This window comes from Puntigrus tetrazona, chromosome 8 (genome assembly GCF_018831695.1).
Source record: "Puntigrus tetrazona isolate hp1 chromosome 8, ASM1883169v1, whole genome shotgun sequence".
Taxonomy (NCBI): domain Eukaryota; kingdom Metazoa; phylum Chordata; class Actinopteri; order Cypriniformes; family Cyprinidae; genus Puntigrus; species Puntigrus tetrazona.
In genome coordinates this window covers 7677393-7693395 of record NC_056706.1, presented here as the reverse complement: position 1 = coordinate 7693395, position 16003 = coordinate 7677393, and the positions used below count along the sequence as shown (strand labels likewise).

Sequence of the window (16003 nt, the reverse complement as noted above, 5' to 3'; positions counted from 1 at the left end):
GAGCAGGGGGGTGATGAGCAAACGGCTGGATCCGAGAGCCCAGATGGAAGGTTTAAACACAGACGCTTTGACCTCGCTGCTAATCAAGGTCATGTCGAGCGCCTGTTTATTTCACTGACAAATGGTCATAATATATTTGGCGACTGATACGGTTATGAATAACACAGTGCACAACTAAATCAGAGTAGAAAATGGATTGAATTGTCATTTAGGGTGTGAATATGCGCGTGCCATTTACATGCACGAGACATGACAGAAAGTCATTTGATTGGTGCACTCCCATCAAGGAGGGATTGTTTATGAGTTAACAGCTTTGGATAATAGGATTCCAGCCATGGCCTTGGGATTTATGTGACCGGGGAGATTTCTGACTGTTGGAAGAAATTGGAAAAATAAAAATAAAAAACGACTGAATCGCTTTGCACCTTGTTTTTCTTCCAGGGCTCTTGTTTCACTCCAACAGCCCTGACAGTCAGACATGTCATCTCAGAACATCAGTAAAGGGCTGACAGCCAAAGGTGAAAAATAACACCTCTGTGTTCATTCATCAACAATGTCCGGCCCCAAAAGAGCAGCCCGTTAACCACAACACACAGCTGGAGAAAACCTTCCTTATCAGATCATGATGGAACATCTATTCTGAGCCAGTGTCCTGCAACACAGACATCCATCACAGTCCATAGCACACATAGACCGTATGATCTATATCACAAGATCAAGTTTTTCTTTGAAATCTTGTATTAAAAATGTACCATTTAAAAACACAGGTAAAAAAACTGGTTGTTCCAAACCTGACTGATTTTCTTCTGTGGAACACAAAAGACGACATTGCAGCTACAAACAAGACACAAAATCTAATGAATCACAAAAGCAGTTTATAAGACTCATGCATTATGTATATTTTGTGAGGAACAAACACAAATGGAAGCTATTATTCACTGATAATCCTCATCTTTTGTGAGATGTTTATTATTGAGTTAGTGAATCAACCTTGAAAACTTCACCAGTTTAATTTTGGAACGAGTCATTCAGACCACGTTCGTGAAGGAGATCAACCAAAACAAGATCTGACATAAAACAAACCGCTGTATCGCTAAATGAAGCTAGGGCAGATATTTGGTTCGGTCTGTTCGTTTATGACCATGTTATTCTATGCCGTCGAGTTGCTGTCATTTGAACTACTTCTTTGGCATGTTTTTTGAAGCCTGAATGCTCCAATCTCCATTATTTGTAGTTTCATGGAAAAAATGTCCAGTACATTCTTTGAAATGTCTCCATTTGTGTTTGGCAGAAGAAAGTAAGTCGGGTTTGGAACGACATGAGGGTGAGTAAATGATGACAGAATTTTCATTTGCAGATGAACTATTCCTTTAGGTTAAAAGAAAATGATTTCCGTTTAACGTTCGTCTGGCTTGTGGTTGTTGGAGTTAAACGGCTCCCACTCTTTCAGCTGCATTGTAAGTGCCCTCACAGCTCTTTGATGCAGTGCTTTTGGTAATTGATGTGCTCTGTAACGTGGGCACGGTGGAAGAAAGGCTTGTGGGGGGGTTGTGGAGTAGATGCATGAATTTAAATAAAGCTCCGGCTGTAAGTAACTGCAGGAATGAGATGCATTTTTTTCCTTTTGGCTGACTTGACTGAGAGGCGTTTGATTTATCCTCACGAGGAGCTGAGCGCTGGCTCGACTGTCCCGCTTATTTACTCTCTGCATTGCTCTGCTGGGTATTGGCCAGTTATTTACTGCAAATGGTCGTGTTGGTACGAGATGGGAGAAAATCGGGCTCTTATTTATTTATTTATTTTTCAATTAAAAGTGGCACGTCAGAACTGAGATTTAAAGGTTCCGAGGGATCCGACGCTCTAACTGTGCTGGGGCCTAGGAGGCGTTCCAATATTGCTTTGTTGTCGACTGTCTCTTTAGGAATACAGAGACAGACTGTTGGAGTGGGCTCAAGGTATTTGACTCTTCAATGCTGGCAGGTTTTTACCAATGACAATAAAACAGTCAAAAGACCAATATATATTCATATGAAGGTCACTTTGAAGAAAAAAAAGAAATATATATATGTGGGGTTCCACAGCTGAGTGCAGTAATAATCTATGTAATGTGATCTTAAAGGTTCCTTAATTTCCTCATATAGACATGAAGCTGGGCAGAAACGTGGCCCGGACATTCCTGGATTACTACAAACTGAACAACCTGATAGATGAAAGCAAACTCACCGGACACATTAATAGGTGCATAACGCAATCACATATTTCATAATGTCACAGCAATAGCATTGATTTGGGGTTTGTTTTTGTTTTCCATATCCTTATGAGTAATTACATAGATTAGATACATAGTTTATACTACAATCCTACTAGAACACACACTTTGTATAAGATGAGCCGCTTTGTACTTTTTTTATTACTTAATTGAGTCATATATATTTACAGTAGTTAAACAACTTGAAGCTTGAAGGGTTTGTTCACCCAGAAATAAAATTTTGCATGTTTTACTCACCCTCAAGCCATCCTAGGTGTATATGTTTTTCTTCTTTCAGACGAATCCAATCTGAGTTATGTAATTGTAGTAGGTGGTGTTTCCTTTTAACAGTCCAAAACATGTTAAATTAAGTGCATGCAAACATAATAAAACGTGCCAAACACAACTCCTGGGGGTGAATAAAGGCCTCCTGTAAAATATGTCCATATTTAAAATGTAATAAACACTTTTCTATCACTTCCCTGTTTGTCATACACTGAAGCAGGGGACTAGGGGATTTCATAAGATCGAGTGATTAGTAACGAACTCGGAGAGAGAACAAAACAAAATGCCAGTCACAAATTAGAAACACAAAACAAGGATCTGTAAAGAAAAAAAATATTTCTATATTTAACAAAGAGATATTTTTCTTTGCTAAAGTAAGCTAACTTTGTTTCCTCTGCTCCTACATTTTCCAGTGGCACGCGCACGTGCGTCCTATGTCATCCTTACCAGAGTCAGCAGAAGTGAGAGAAAAGGGTTTTGTTATGTTTGAAATATAGATATTTATTTTACAAAAACACATGGATTTGCTACAGGAGCCTTTATTCACCCCCCGGAGCCATGTGAGGCACATTTTTTATATTTGTTCGCACTTTATTTAACGGGACTGTTAAAGAGAAACACCCGCCTACTACAAGCTTAGAAGTGCCAGGACAATTTTTAAGATAACTCCCATTGCATTCACCAGAAAGAGGGAAGTCATATGCACCTAGGATAACTTGAGGGTGAGTAAAACACATGCCAGTTAGAATTTTTGGGTAAAATAACCCCTTATGGTGGTAAGCAGCAAAATACAATTTGGCTTAATTTGTTAAAGGATTAGTTCACGTAAAAATTTCCTGATAGTTAACTCACTCCCATGTCATCCTAGATGATTTACATGTCAACATCTCATGTCATTCAGTCAAAAATAATTTTTTGAAGAAAACATTTCTCCATATAATGACATACAATGAGACCCAAAGGATTCAACAGTCAAATGGGAAGGGTATTATTTAGTAAAATGTTTGACCATTCTCTAAAAAAAAAAAAAAAGAAAAGAAAAATTCATAATACTGTTTTAACCACAAATGCTTGTCTTGAGGTAACTCTACGATGTGTGTCAGTGACGTTGTGCACGTAATCACGTTTTTTATTTTATTTTAATCAAATTTGACATTTCTCTGATTTAATTGTTAGCTTTTCATCAATTCACAAACACCTTGTTCAGAAACCCCACCTTACCATCATATAATATGGAAATATCTTATGTATAATTGCACTCACAGAAGAATAAAAATGATTGTCTACTCTTGCAAATACTGCTTTATTTACTGTATAATTGTCTCAAAACAAGGACTTCTGATTCTGTCGAAACTCCTCTCAGAAACATCTTTTATGTCTTTCAGCACTTTCGATGGAACATCCACCAGTCATCAAGGAAACAATGCTGGAAATGGGAAGGTTAAAAGTGACAGAAAACCCCATGGAGTCAGGGATTACTAAAAACACAGGAAATACTGAGCGGTTCCACATCCTCGACTGAGACGTTGTGAACTATGGTCCACTTGCAAATTATGTTTTCATATCAGCCCACAGCAATCCAGCAGATATTTGTTGTCTAAGTTTTTATGTGCTGATAGGACTCAAAGACTGTGAATAAGTCTTCGGTATTAATTCTCACTTGTGAGATATTGCACAGAGAAAACATCAACTGTAAATTATCCCACCGGCTACATTTATTGCTTTTTCAGTGCTTTGTTGAATACAAACTACTTTCTTTGCCTTGTATTTGGAGTTGCCTATTATCAGTACAGAAATTGTATTTCACTCAGCTGTACTCATTCTGATAAAGTGATTACTTTTATGAATTCTTTAATTGTCTAGATAGTCATCTTGAGTTGTTTATTCAAACCTGAATGTTTGAAATTGCTTAAATAAAAAGCAATTGACCTGTAATGTTTTATTATATTCATGCTTTGTGTTCATAAATTTGCTTCTAATAAAGTGTTTGATAAAAAATGGCTTTCCAGTGTCTTATTAAGTGCTTATATTGAAATCCAGCAGAAGTCATTTTGAAATGCTGTTAAAAAAAACAATGCATTTTAATCCTCTCATCATAGTCTCAGGGCAATAAGCATCAACACATTGTCTGCTGTTCACCAAAGTACTCTAATACAGAGTCTGTTAAGCCTCTAACACAGCGTCTCCAAACAATGTCTGATCTGTCCACACACAGAACTCAGTGTGAGGGGGCTAAAATACTGAATGGCTCAAGCTATCAGTCAAGAAGTGTGAAAAGCAGCGTGTATTTTTCAGGCCAGTCATTCGGAATAACTGAGGCAATCAGTCAGAAAAGGCAAAAACAAATGACTTGCATTTTAGATGGTGGAAGAGAAGATGGCGAGAGCTAATGCGACTGAGAAAACACATCCATCTACAGAATCTCGACAAACACACACACACACACGTACACACACAGGTAATGGCGCTGTCATACCTAAAAGCCTTTGTGCTTATGGAGAGCCTCACCTCCCCACTGCGCTGTCATTTTAACCAGAGCCTCGAACCATTAGTCCCTTATGCTTGGCTCACCTCGCTGCCACAAACACATCCTAATTGCCCTTAGGCTGCTGTGAACTGTTTGCATTTACCTTCTTAAACATCGACACGGTCCATTCCTGTGCACAAGTTAACTGGCCTCGGTGTTTCTCTGTGTGGTCTGTCTCTCAGCACTAGTGGTGTGGTTCACTTCGAGGGCAGATTCTTATTGAACATCATTATAAGCAGCTTAAAACTGAGACTTAGTGAACTAATGTCACCCCACTTTCAGACATTTCTACTTCCCTTCACCCTAGATGTTCAGAAATAGTCATTACTTTTCAAATTCCCATGTCTAAATGTGTCCTCCTGTGTCAAATCACTCCAGGCCCCTCCTGACCTGAAGTGCAGCTGTTTTTAGGACCAAACACTCTTTAACTCTGTATTTTCCTACCAAAACTTTAACAGAGTTATATTAATATTATAGGTTAATATTATGGCGTGTTGTGGTTAAGCATTTAAAAATTTTTAATGTAAAGTCAATCTAAATAATCTTTTTGGTTTATAAAAAATCTACTTTCCTATTATTAAAATTACAGCAGCTGTACGTCATATGTTTATTTTTCGTTTTTTATTTTTTAGACTATAGTTTTAATCGAGGTTTAACTCTCTAACTCTAAAAAAAACACAATTGTTATTTCTACATTCATTTAAAAAAAAAATTGAATTTGTTGTCATTAAGTCACTTGATCGTGTCGTCATTTCCTCGCAATTTCACGGCAGTGGTCGCTCGGGCTGTTGTCACAGCAGCCAAGTTTGAAAACATGGGCGGACTCACGCCGCCTAAGACGCCTTCAGGTTCTCAAATGCGACAAAAAGCGTTAAAATGCACCGTCGAGGTGGATATTCAGTCTGTAAGTATATCAGCCCGCGTCCCATGTTGTTTTTTTCGCTCAACAACTACACGAATATTCCTGTTTGCTCGTGTTAGTGATTCTGCGCGTGTTAGCATTCTGTTAGCAACAAGTGGCTACTGTACCAAGAATGTTGAGTAGTCAGTAAGTCCATCAATCTTCAATCAACGAGCGGAAACGTGATGATAAAAACTCTCCTGTTTTTATTCCGGCCTTGCAAAAAAAAAATAAAACTTTGCCTGAACCAAAAACTTCTAGATGCTAACAGCTTGGCTGAAAATGAACCAGTTTGCATGTGCATTGCTTTTAATAAAATGCAATGCACTGCACATATTGTTTTTGTTTTTCAATGCACATATAGTTTTTGTTTTTCATATAGTGCATCGTGAATATAAGGTAAATTAATTTGATGATTATATAAAGTGATCACTCTTCATGTTGAAGTGTGACTAGGAAGAGGGAATAGTAGTTTTAAAGTCAAAGATAAGTGTAATCCGTGAATATTTATTAAATAATATGTAGGTTTTTGTGAAATTAAAAGATAGATTGGTGAGATTTTACAAATCTGCATTTATTTTAATAAAAACACTTGGCTAATATTGTGAACAGTTATTGCAATTTAAAGGAAGTTTTCTATTTTAATCTATTTCAAAATGTGAAGGCAAAACTACATTTACTTCATCCGTCAGATGATTAGTGTCATAAGGTCCTTGATAAATCATTTTAATATGCTCATTTGGTGCTCTAGAAACATTTGTGATCTTTTTTTAGGGTTGATTTTTTTTCAAAGGAGCAGCCTTGTACATGAAGGATAATGTAAAATATATAATGATATAATGATATTAGATTATTCCTCCTATAGATAACTTGTCCAGGGGTGGTGTTACCGTCCCAAGAAGACATTTATGTGAGTGTTAGGATAATGGGCCAGTATCAGAAGACCAGGTGTGTCCCTCCAGTTTTCCCTCTGCTGCTGCATGAAAAAATGGTCTTTGTGAAAGTAAGACTTATTAATGTCTTTTATTCATTTCATTCTGTGAGACATGCTATCTTACTGTCTGACTTATTTTGTTTTATTCCCGTTCTCTTCAACAGACCTTTGCTGGAGCAGTTGACCCGGGTGCTGTAGCTGAGCATCTGGAAAGTAAGAATCCTTTGGGCTGACTTCAGTTTGTCCTGTGTTCTTTCATAAACCTCAGATCAATAAACTTATATACCTTTCCATCATGTTTTTTTTTTTCCCCCTCTCGGCTGCAGATGATACAACATCTTTAGAGCTCATTCAGCTTGTTCCTCCAGGTAAGTTCTCACATCCATTCCAGCCGTAACACTGACAGATATTTGAGGCTGTAGATTGAGTTCTCCAACATAGCGCTGTAAACTGAAAACATTGCATTTGAGCTCAGCTTTGATTGAAGGCTCCAGCTTTTGCAGTTGACGCAACAACCGCATTCTCAGACCTGCTAGTACAATTTCAGAAATTAACCAACATCAGCAGGGGAATACATACATTATTGGACCAAGCACTCTCATTACAGTATGCATAAATCATGCCGCTTTCAATGGAGGTCTCTTGGGCTGATTTTTTTTTTCTGACATTCATTCGTTTCTATTGTGTTATTGCTTTAAAACACAAAGAAACTGCTTTATTACTCCAAAACAACTTGATTACCCAGAGCTGTCAAGAAAAACGGACAGAATTCACCATTCCATCATGGTTTTTCATTTAACCGTGCAGAGGGTGAGATCCTGGCCACGTTTGAAGAAGACACCCGGGAGTTTCTATATCCAGGCCCTCGTTTGACTCCCAGAAGCCCCGGCCCAGAGAGAGAGATTCTGATGAAGAGATCCATCTCCTTCCCCGTGCGTGTGTCTTCCTCTCAGCGTTTTTGTCATATCTCTGATGCATCTTAAAAGCCGGTCCCATTTTCCTGCTATTTGCTTGAAGACGTAGATTGTTTTGGTAAATTGATCTGCCAAGAGTGTTATTATCTGCATTTGCCCTCTGTCTTTTCATCATTCGAAAAGTTTTGTGATGTTATTTTCTGCTCTCTATCTCTCCTGTCTCATACCCTCAGGGAATCTCTCCGAAAGTGGAGTTTTCAACGACGTCTATTATTGAGGAGTGTGATGTGAAACATGGTCAGCCTGCCATGTCTGTAAGTCTCGGGGCTTTTGTTATTGCCATTATATTGCAGCTGGTATTTGCTCCGTTCCAAAAGCTAGCACGCTGCCTACATAGGCAGCTGCCTTTGAAGGCGTCTGGCTTCTGTATGATGCTTCTGCTCGTTATGTTTTGGATCGGAGCAAGTATTTGTGATCTTGAAATGAAAAGCAACACTGAGGTTTAACCCGAAAAGGATCAAACAAAAGCTTTTTTTTTTTAGATGTACGTGGGAGTACGATGGGTCTCCCTGTCAATCAAACTGTCTGTTGCCATCTGCTCCACTTTTTGCTGTCCTTCTAGTGGCCTCACGCCCCCTTTCAGGATGTTCTTTTTGCCATGCAGGTAATTACAGAGAATTGGCTCATTTCTACTGGGATCGGCACTGATCAGTTGGACTCGACTGCTCCAATTTGCTTCTTCCATTATTTGCTCACAGACCTCTTGGTCCGTTTAGAATCACTGATTGAGTCCGAATCCTTCATGTCAAGTTTCTCAGACCCTCGTTAGACGGCTTCTGCTGTTGACCGTCTCGTCGGGCCCGTTTCATGTGCGAGTCCTCCCTTTGTGGATGTCTCTAGTTCGGACTTGACACGGCATTCTGTAAAGCGGGCTTTCTCGGCGCGATTTGCATGCATTTGAACGGCGCTTGTTTCTTGTTTAATAAGCTACTTGTGGTGCTGGCTTTGTTGTTTCAAGGACATCCGGCTTTATCTCCCATTACCAACACCAGCCGAGCCACTAATCACATCAGACAAGCGCGACTCCTGCTTTAAAACGGCCTCTTTGTCCCTCCGTCCAAAGAAAAAGGAAGAAGAGAGAGAGGGAGAGAAGAATAAAAGGAGAAAAAGCCACTTAGTTTAATTTCATTAAATCTCGACTCTTCAAACGGCAATCGCTATCAGGATTTACTTTTTTCTTTCTCTGCTTTTTAAAAATGACTTAATATGCCAGGATGTTCCAATTAGCATTTAAATTATCGTTGTTTTTTTTTACATCCATGTAATGCCATTATCATATTAGGTTGAGACCGGCCATCAAATGCAATTAACATTTTTAAAAACGTATTTACTCAGGCAGCGCCTGCAGGAACAGAGTTATTGGGGCTCAGAATTATGTTAGCTGAGATTAGAGTTATTGAAGTCATTTGCCTGCAAAGGTGAGATTGGAACACTGAGGAAAGGTTTACATCAGGTTACATGTGTACATAACAAGGAAATTAGTGGATTAGCACCGTACTAAGAGAAAGACGTTCGCAATATCACTACAATAAAGCGTGACCTTATACTCTCTTCCTCTGGGGTCTTCTTTTCCCTTTTTATTTCAAAGGTGAAGAGTGTCATTTCTGCGTTACCAGTGGCAACAGACAGAAAAATAGCGATTGTTTCTTAACACACAGAGGCCATGCATTAATATTACTTGTGCTTACAAGGGCATTGCTGTTATTGTTGCTTAGGTTTAGAGGTTTGTTCAAATCTCTTACTATAAGTATTAAAGACTAATATTTAACTGTGCTACAGACATGCCACCACACACATCAATTTAGCAACTCATTTTTATTGCTCATTTTTCTGTTGCTTTTGAGCTTCTGAATTTTTTTTTAATATTGTATAGAAAATGTTTTGTTATTTTTGTATAATTTGTCTATATAGTAGTATTTATTAATCATTTGAAATTGCATTTATTTAATTTTACTTTTGTGTTTCTCATTTTCTTTATTTCAACTTGGCTTAATCTTATTATTTCCATGTATTTTTTTTTTTTTCATGAAATATTTTTTATTTCGTTACCGCAAACATTTTTGTAGTAGTTTGTTTTACTTTCAGTCAATGATTCCAGTGCAACTATGAATTCTGTTCATTGAATAATTCAATGAAGTCTTTGTTCCCATCCAGTCATGTGGCCGTTCCTCAACTATGCCTTGTTCTGTGAGAACGTCCCCTGCAAAGTCAAATAGGAAGAAAAAGCCAGGCATAGTGCCATCCTGTGGATACGAAAAGCCAACGGTGGCGTCCCAAAGCCGTGCTCCTTCACCCTACACCCACCGCAAGATGTGTCAGCTGTCTGAGGAGGCCAGACAACGACTCGGCCACCTCAAACTGGGGCCCTACACATTTAAAAAAGAGACGGTCCCTCAGGCTCCGTTCGTGGTGAGTCATGTTGACTGATGAAACAATACAAGCAGAGTTTGGGTACTTTTCATCTTTGATTAATGATCACTCTGACAAGGAATATTAGCTCAGGTCAACGGCACGTTATTAACACGTGCACTTATTTTTCCGTTTGACAGGAGTTTTTTTTTTCTGAGGGCATTGATTACAACAAACAGACAGCCGTGTCAAAATCTTTACTCGTATTCGTGATGGAAGTAAAAGCGTAAATTCTCCCTCTTGTTTTCTGAAACAACAGTACATCCTGGGGTGCAAATATCAAAGCTGTCATGGTATAAAAGGCAGCTTTTGGATTTGTGTCTGATATCATCATGGCATTTTCTGTCACAGGCCTTTTAAAAAGTGGGTAGCCTTTTCAAAGAAAATCCCCAGGCTACAATTAACCTAAGTAATTATGAGTCAGGCTGTGATTAGCAAATTCTTTCCTCTTATTTCAGCAGATTAGCCCACTCGGTTTATGTGTGTTTAAAGTCGGCATACTTGTTTTGCATGAAAACTAAATAGCTCGTTTCATTAACTCGCTTGGTCACTTTGCTATTTAAATGAAGTTCGAATGGACTAATTGAAGTCTGAGAGTTAAGTTTATACACAGGCACCTGAGTCTGAGTAACTTCCCTCTGAAGTTTCTCTCCTCACTTTCACCTTCCTAGAAAAGTGATTAACTCTTAAATGAAAGTCAAATTCATTTGAATAATCAATGCTCTGCGTGTCAATGGAGTGTTGATGCACGTCGCTTCACCTGCTAAATCAAAGATGAGCGAGTATTTATCTTTTAATGGGCAACGTAGCTGATTGCATCTTCTGTTTGCAGGTGCCCCGAAGCCCAAACACGTCACTGATGGAAACCTCCATGTGTTTTGCATCTCAGTCTTCTTCTAAAAGAGGTTCCCTACGTCTGCAATCACGGAGCTACTCCAAAGACCACACAGGTTACTGTGATATTTCTTTTCTCTATCTATATGTGCATGTATTCATCCTCACGCCCCTCTATATGATTTTGTTTTACAAATGAACATATTTTGAAAAAATGGGGTCCACTGTTGTTTCGGATCCAACTGACTTGCTGTGGAAAAAATAGAAACACTACTTTGCAAAACACTACTTTGCAAAAGATCACATTAAATTGATAAAAAGTAAAGTAAATGTAAAAACAATTTTTCATTTTTTTTTTTTTTTTTGTCTTTGCCAAAGAATCCTAAAAAACGTAGGTTTTCACAAAAATATTATAATAAGCAGCACATTTGTTTTTAACATGACAATAATGTTAAATTAACATATTAGCATGATTTCTGAAGGATCATATGACACTGGTGACTGTAGGAATGCCCGCTAAAAATGTTTTTCAGGAATTAATTAGTTCAGTAGATCAAATAAATGCAATCTTGGTATTTAACTTCTCTAAAAAAAAAAAAAAAATCTTGCTATCCCTACACTTTTGAACGGTAGTGTAGCTTCTTGTCAGGTTGGAGTGGCATTTATTTTAATTTCTGGGTGAGCCATTTAATAATTATCAAATGTTTTTTCTGTGTATTGTGGAAGACGCATTTTACCATATTTTCCCTACAAAACATCTCTAGATCCATCTCTCCTGGGAAGTTTCAGATCAAAGCCTTCACATGTAAGTTACAAAGTGCTTGGTTTATGCATATTAAATATTCATGAATGTACAGGAATCTTTGACTATTCTGACACCGTTTTCTCCACTATATCTCTTTGAAAAGGCTTCCACGCTAGCAGCTTCTCCTAAAGATCACTCCACCCCTGTGTCCAGCACGTTCAGAGATCAGAGTCCAGTCCTGTCTCGCTCTTCCCTGAGAGAACGGTACGTTTAACATCCTATACTGCATTTACTCTGCTTGCTGCAAAGCGATTTAACGCACAACTTCTTTGTTCTCGTTCGATTTTGTCATCAGATTGATTTGTTCTTTCATTAGGTCCAACATGCAGAAGCATTATACTTACTTATCCTTCCATATGTTTATTATATGTCATGCTTGTGCTTTTCCTAAAATCCATACTTTATGATGTGCATTTTTCTCCAACCTACAAACGTGCAGTGAGCGAAAACTAAAAGTCGTACCCCTTCGCCCTTTTCCTATGAATTTCCAATTACGTGGTATTGACTAAATGCGCGGCTCATAAAAACAAAGCCCAGTAAACAGAGCGTCCGTTCCACAAATCTATATTGTGATCACACACAACAGACAAGATGAATTTACTGCTTCGCCTTCAAATGACAGAATCTGATGTTTGGTCATGTTTGTTCATTACTTATGAGAAGGGGGGGAAAGCTGCTGAGAAAACAAGGGGAAATGCTATTGATTGGGTTTCAGTGAGATCTGATGCGTTTGACCCGACGCACAGTTTAATACATTCCGAGAGACCCTTGTCATTGATCTGAACATCGGCTGCGAAACCGCCAAATGTTTGTTTGTTTGTTTGCTAGTCTCTCTACTGCCGGTGCCTTTTCCGCAGGGGCATGAGCAAACATTTAAAATCAATAGACAATCTAAGTCTTGAGAGTAAATAGTGGGAAATGTGTGATACTATTCTGTCAATTGAAAGCATGACCGGAGTCACAGGCCCGGAGATTAAGGCTCGCTCCGCAGATTCGCACAATGAGAGATCAGGCACGTCTTTTTGAGCTGCTGATGGGGGGGAGTGAAAGAAACAACGGTTTCTAAAGTTCAGGCTGGCCCACACTGGCCTTCTTGTATGGTAATTATAAAGATGGCCAGCGTTACGGCCGTTAAAGATAAGGAACCACAGTGATGCATGACCTTTCATACGGATCTGCTGGTCTTATTACTTCTATACTCCTTTTAATAAAGATTCTAATTAATTCTCTTCTTCTGTCTTTTTAACAGGCTCAGTGCGTTAATAATATATTGCTAGTTTATTCACACACAGGTTTTAATATTGTAAATCCAAGGACACGGCTCAAATGTTTGGGTAATTCCTCATCTGAGCTTCTCTCTTGTGGCATATTTAGATGCATAAAAAGAAAATATCAGCATTTGCTACAGGGCTGGAGATAAATGTCTCTGTATGTGCATTTGTGATTTAGCTTCATGATTTAACTGGTCTGAAATTTACAAGTCGTATTTCCCAAGATGACAGAGCTCCAATGTAAGGGCGATAGCACAGACTAGTGGTTTGAGCTGGCAATGTTGGTATTTATTTAGTAGTTTTTTTTTTTTTTTTTGCATAAATTGTATTCTTAATTTAAGATATACATTTTTACATATATGAAATAAGCAGTACATTGAAATTTTTTTTGTATGTACACTTTATAATGTATATTATTTTTTTTTTTATTTTTAAATGTGTGTGTGTGTGTGTGTGTATATATATATATATATATATATATATATATATATATATATATATATATATATATATATATATATATATATATATATATATATATATATATACATACATACATACATACATACATATATACATATACACACACAAAAGCACACACACAAAAAAAAAAAAAAAAAAAGAATAAATTATTACTTTGGGCACATTATAGTTGTTGCCTCTAACCAGTACTTTGTAATTGTTTTTCTTGCGAAATTCCAAAGGCTTCATTTTTCAGATTTGGCTAAAGACTTTGGTCCCTTTGATTAGCATTTTCAATCCTGTTGTTTTCCACTTCCTGCAGGTTCCAGAGTTCATCCAGTCCCTCCCAGTCGGATGAGATCCACAAACGAGTGCAGAGAATCCTAAACATCCACGGGCCCCGCTGCAAGCTTTCGTTTGTACGTCTCGTCTGAGATGGCAACTGCATGTAATGCTGTCATTCAGTGCACACGTTAACCCATGCAAAAGCAATCTCCAAAACACTCATTACGGCACATGTCAGTGTTTCAAACGTCCTCCATTGATTCTGTCAAGCTCTCTGTGTTCTTCACATCCATTGTGTCAGAATGTGCCACCACTGTCTTCCAGGAAGTAAACGAGGTAATCACCTTACGTGCTCATTCTTTCTGTTCGCTCGAGTCGTGGGCCGCTTAAATGCATCACCGCCCACGCCATGTTTTGCTGGAACACCCTGACGTGAAAGAAAAGCGAAAGAGTTCTAATTACTCTAAAGCTTCCCCAAATCCTCCCTTAGAGGGAAAAAGGAGCGCATCTTCACTGGGAGGAAGGTCTGCACGCTGACGGCTGTCGTTACAGGCTCATCTTTTACAGATAGGAGAGAGAGAGAGAAGAGATGCCACAGTGGCACAGTTGGGTGCCAAGCGCTGCGTGGCTGAAGCCCAGCTCGAGAAGGGAACTGTGTAATCCACTCCAGAGTTAAAAAGAGAGAAGGACTGGGATTTATTTTTAAGTGTTTTAATCAAGCAGTTCAAAGGATTTGCTTTTATGAGAGTTTCACTCTCATTGCATTAGCAGATTTTGGAGAAGAAAAAATTAATTAGTTTGGGATATTCAGCAACGCTGCATATCTTTGTGCTAATTTCACCATATTATAATTAAACATTGGTTTATTGCATTATTTAGTGATAATGATTTGAATATTTTCATGACGTGTGTGTGTGTGTGTGTGTGTGTGTGTGTGTGTGTGTTGTCAGGATGAGGAGATGGAGAAGGAGGAGGGGGTCAGACAGAGTTCACATGTTTTCACCCACCATGACTCTGTGATTGACAGCCGGCTACAGCAGGACAGGTAAACATCACCTCAAACCATTTATTTTAAAATGTAAAGAATATTCCTTTGGAATATACACACACACACACACTTTTGCAAAATCATGATAAAATACATTTTTCAATTTCTGTTTGTCAGATACCTGTAATATTTGTGTTTTGGCTTTCAATTGATCTATAAGTAGGATAGAAAAATATTTGGCAAAGAGGTAAAAATATTTGAAAATCTGCAAAAGAAATCAAAATATTGGAAAAAAACTCTTTAAAGCAGTTACATTTATACGATGTAGTTTGTCATTTTTAAAGGCTGAACATAAAAAAAATTCACTAAAAATTTTTTGGATGTTTAAATGTATAAAAGTTAAACTGAAGAAAAAATTAAACGATAAAATTAGTTTGAAAACATAATTGAAAATTCACTATATAAAGTATTCTGTAAGGTAAATTTTTAATTGGAATTATATATTGCCAGTTGGCCTTGAAAATGTGAGACTGTCATAATTGAGCTTTCAGTGGACTATACAGTAAGTTTTTATTTGACATTCCATGAACATTGTGTCCTGTCCATACTGCAGACTTATTCCTGGAGAACCATCTGTTCATTTAAACAACGGAACATTCTGGACTAACCGAGCGGCTGCGTACACAGGAAAGCCCCACAGAGCTGTGTTTGAGGACAGTTTGAACAAAATCTACAAGAACCTTTACAGCCACGCATCACAGACAGGACACAGTGACCTAAGCACCTGGACACAGTGATCACATTGAATGAATGTATTTGTTTATGTATGGTAAATCAAATCAGGAAAACAGTATGGGTGGAGGGCGTTTGACCATATACTTTTAACTTCCATAATGGTGACAGCATTAACAAAGCACAAATCCACTTGCTCTGGGCCTGATTTATTGTGTCTTCACCGCTGTAATCAACTGCTATCCATTTTTTAAAAAATTTATAAAAATCATTTTCTCTGTACAAGTTGCATGTTTTTCCCCACATGCAGCACATATAACACTAAAAAGTCTTTGTGGATTATTGAAA

General features: G+C 38.0%; 3 protein-coding genes across 4 annotated transcripts in view; 2 read left to right on the top strand and 1 right to left on the bottom strand.

The window, feature by feature from the left end:
- Nucleotides 1–4535, top strand: part of LOC122350881 (cytosolic carboxypeptidase 6-like) — a 51596-nt gene extending 47061 nt beyond the window's left edge. Inside the window, exons 7-8 of the mRNA XM_043247648.1 lie at nt 2142–2238; nt 3919–4535. Coding sequence (XP_043103583.1) covers nt 2142–2238; nt 3919–4015 — 194 coding nt within the window. The 3' untranslated portion in view covers nt 4016–4535. The remainder of the gene's footprint in view (nt 1–2141; nt 2239–3918) is intronic.
- LOC122350865 (collagen alpha-1(I) chain-like) overlaps nt 1–16003 on the bottom strand; it is a 513797-nt gene that overhangs the window by 326142 nt on the left and 171652 nt on the right. The gene's annotated exons all lie outside the window — the stretch shown is intronic.
- On the top strand, nt 5834–15900 carry spata6 (spermatogenesis associated 6). 2 transcript variants are annotated; one of them, XM_043247642.1, is made up of 13 exons: nt 5834–5964; nt 6827–6964; nt 7060–7108; nt 7222–7263; nt 7703–7827; nt 8043–8123; nt 10024–10278; nt 11111–11228; nt 11877–11917; nt 12021–12121; nt 13973–14069; nt 14886–14980; nt 15537–15900. In XM_043247642.1, exons 1-13 carry the CDS (start codon nt 5875–5877, stop codon nt 15718–15720), a joined length of 1416 nt encoding a protein of 471 aa, XP_043103577.1. In that variant the 5' UTR covers nt 5834–5874; the 3' UTR covers nt 15721–15900. The 2 variants fall into 2 exon arrangements, 1 of the variants encoding a protein (XP_043103577.1); XR_006251629.1 differs by lacking the exon at nt 15537–15900 and having other exon boundaries at nt 13973–14271.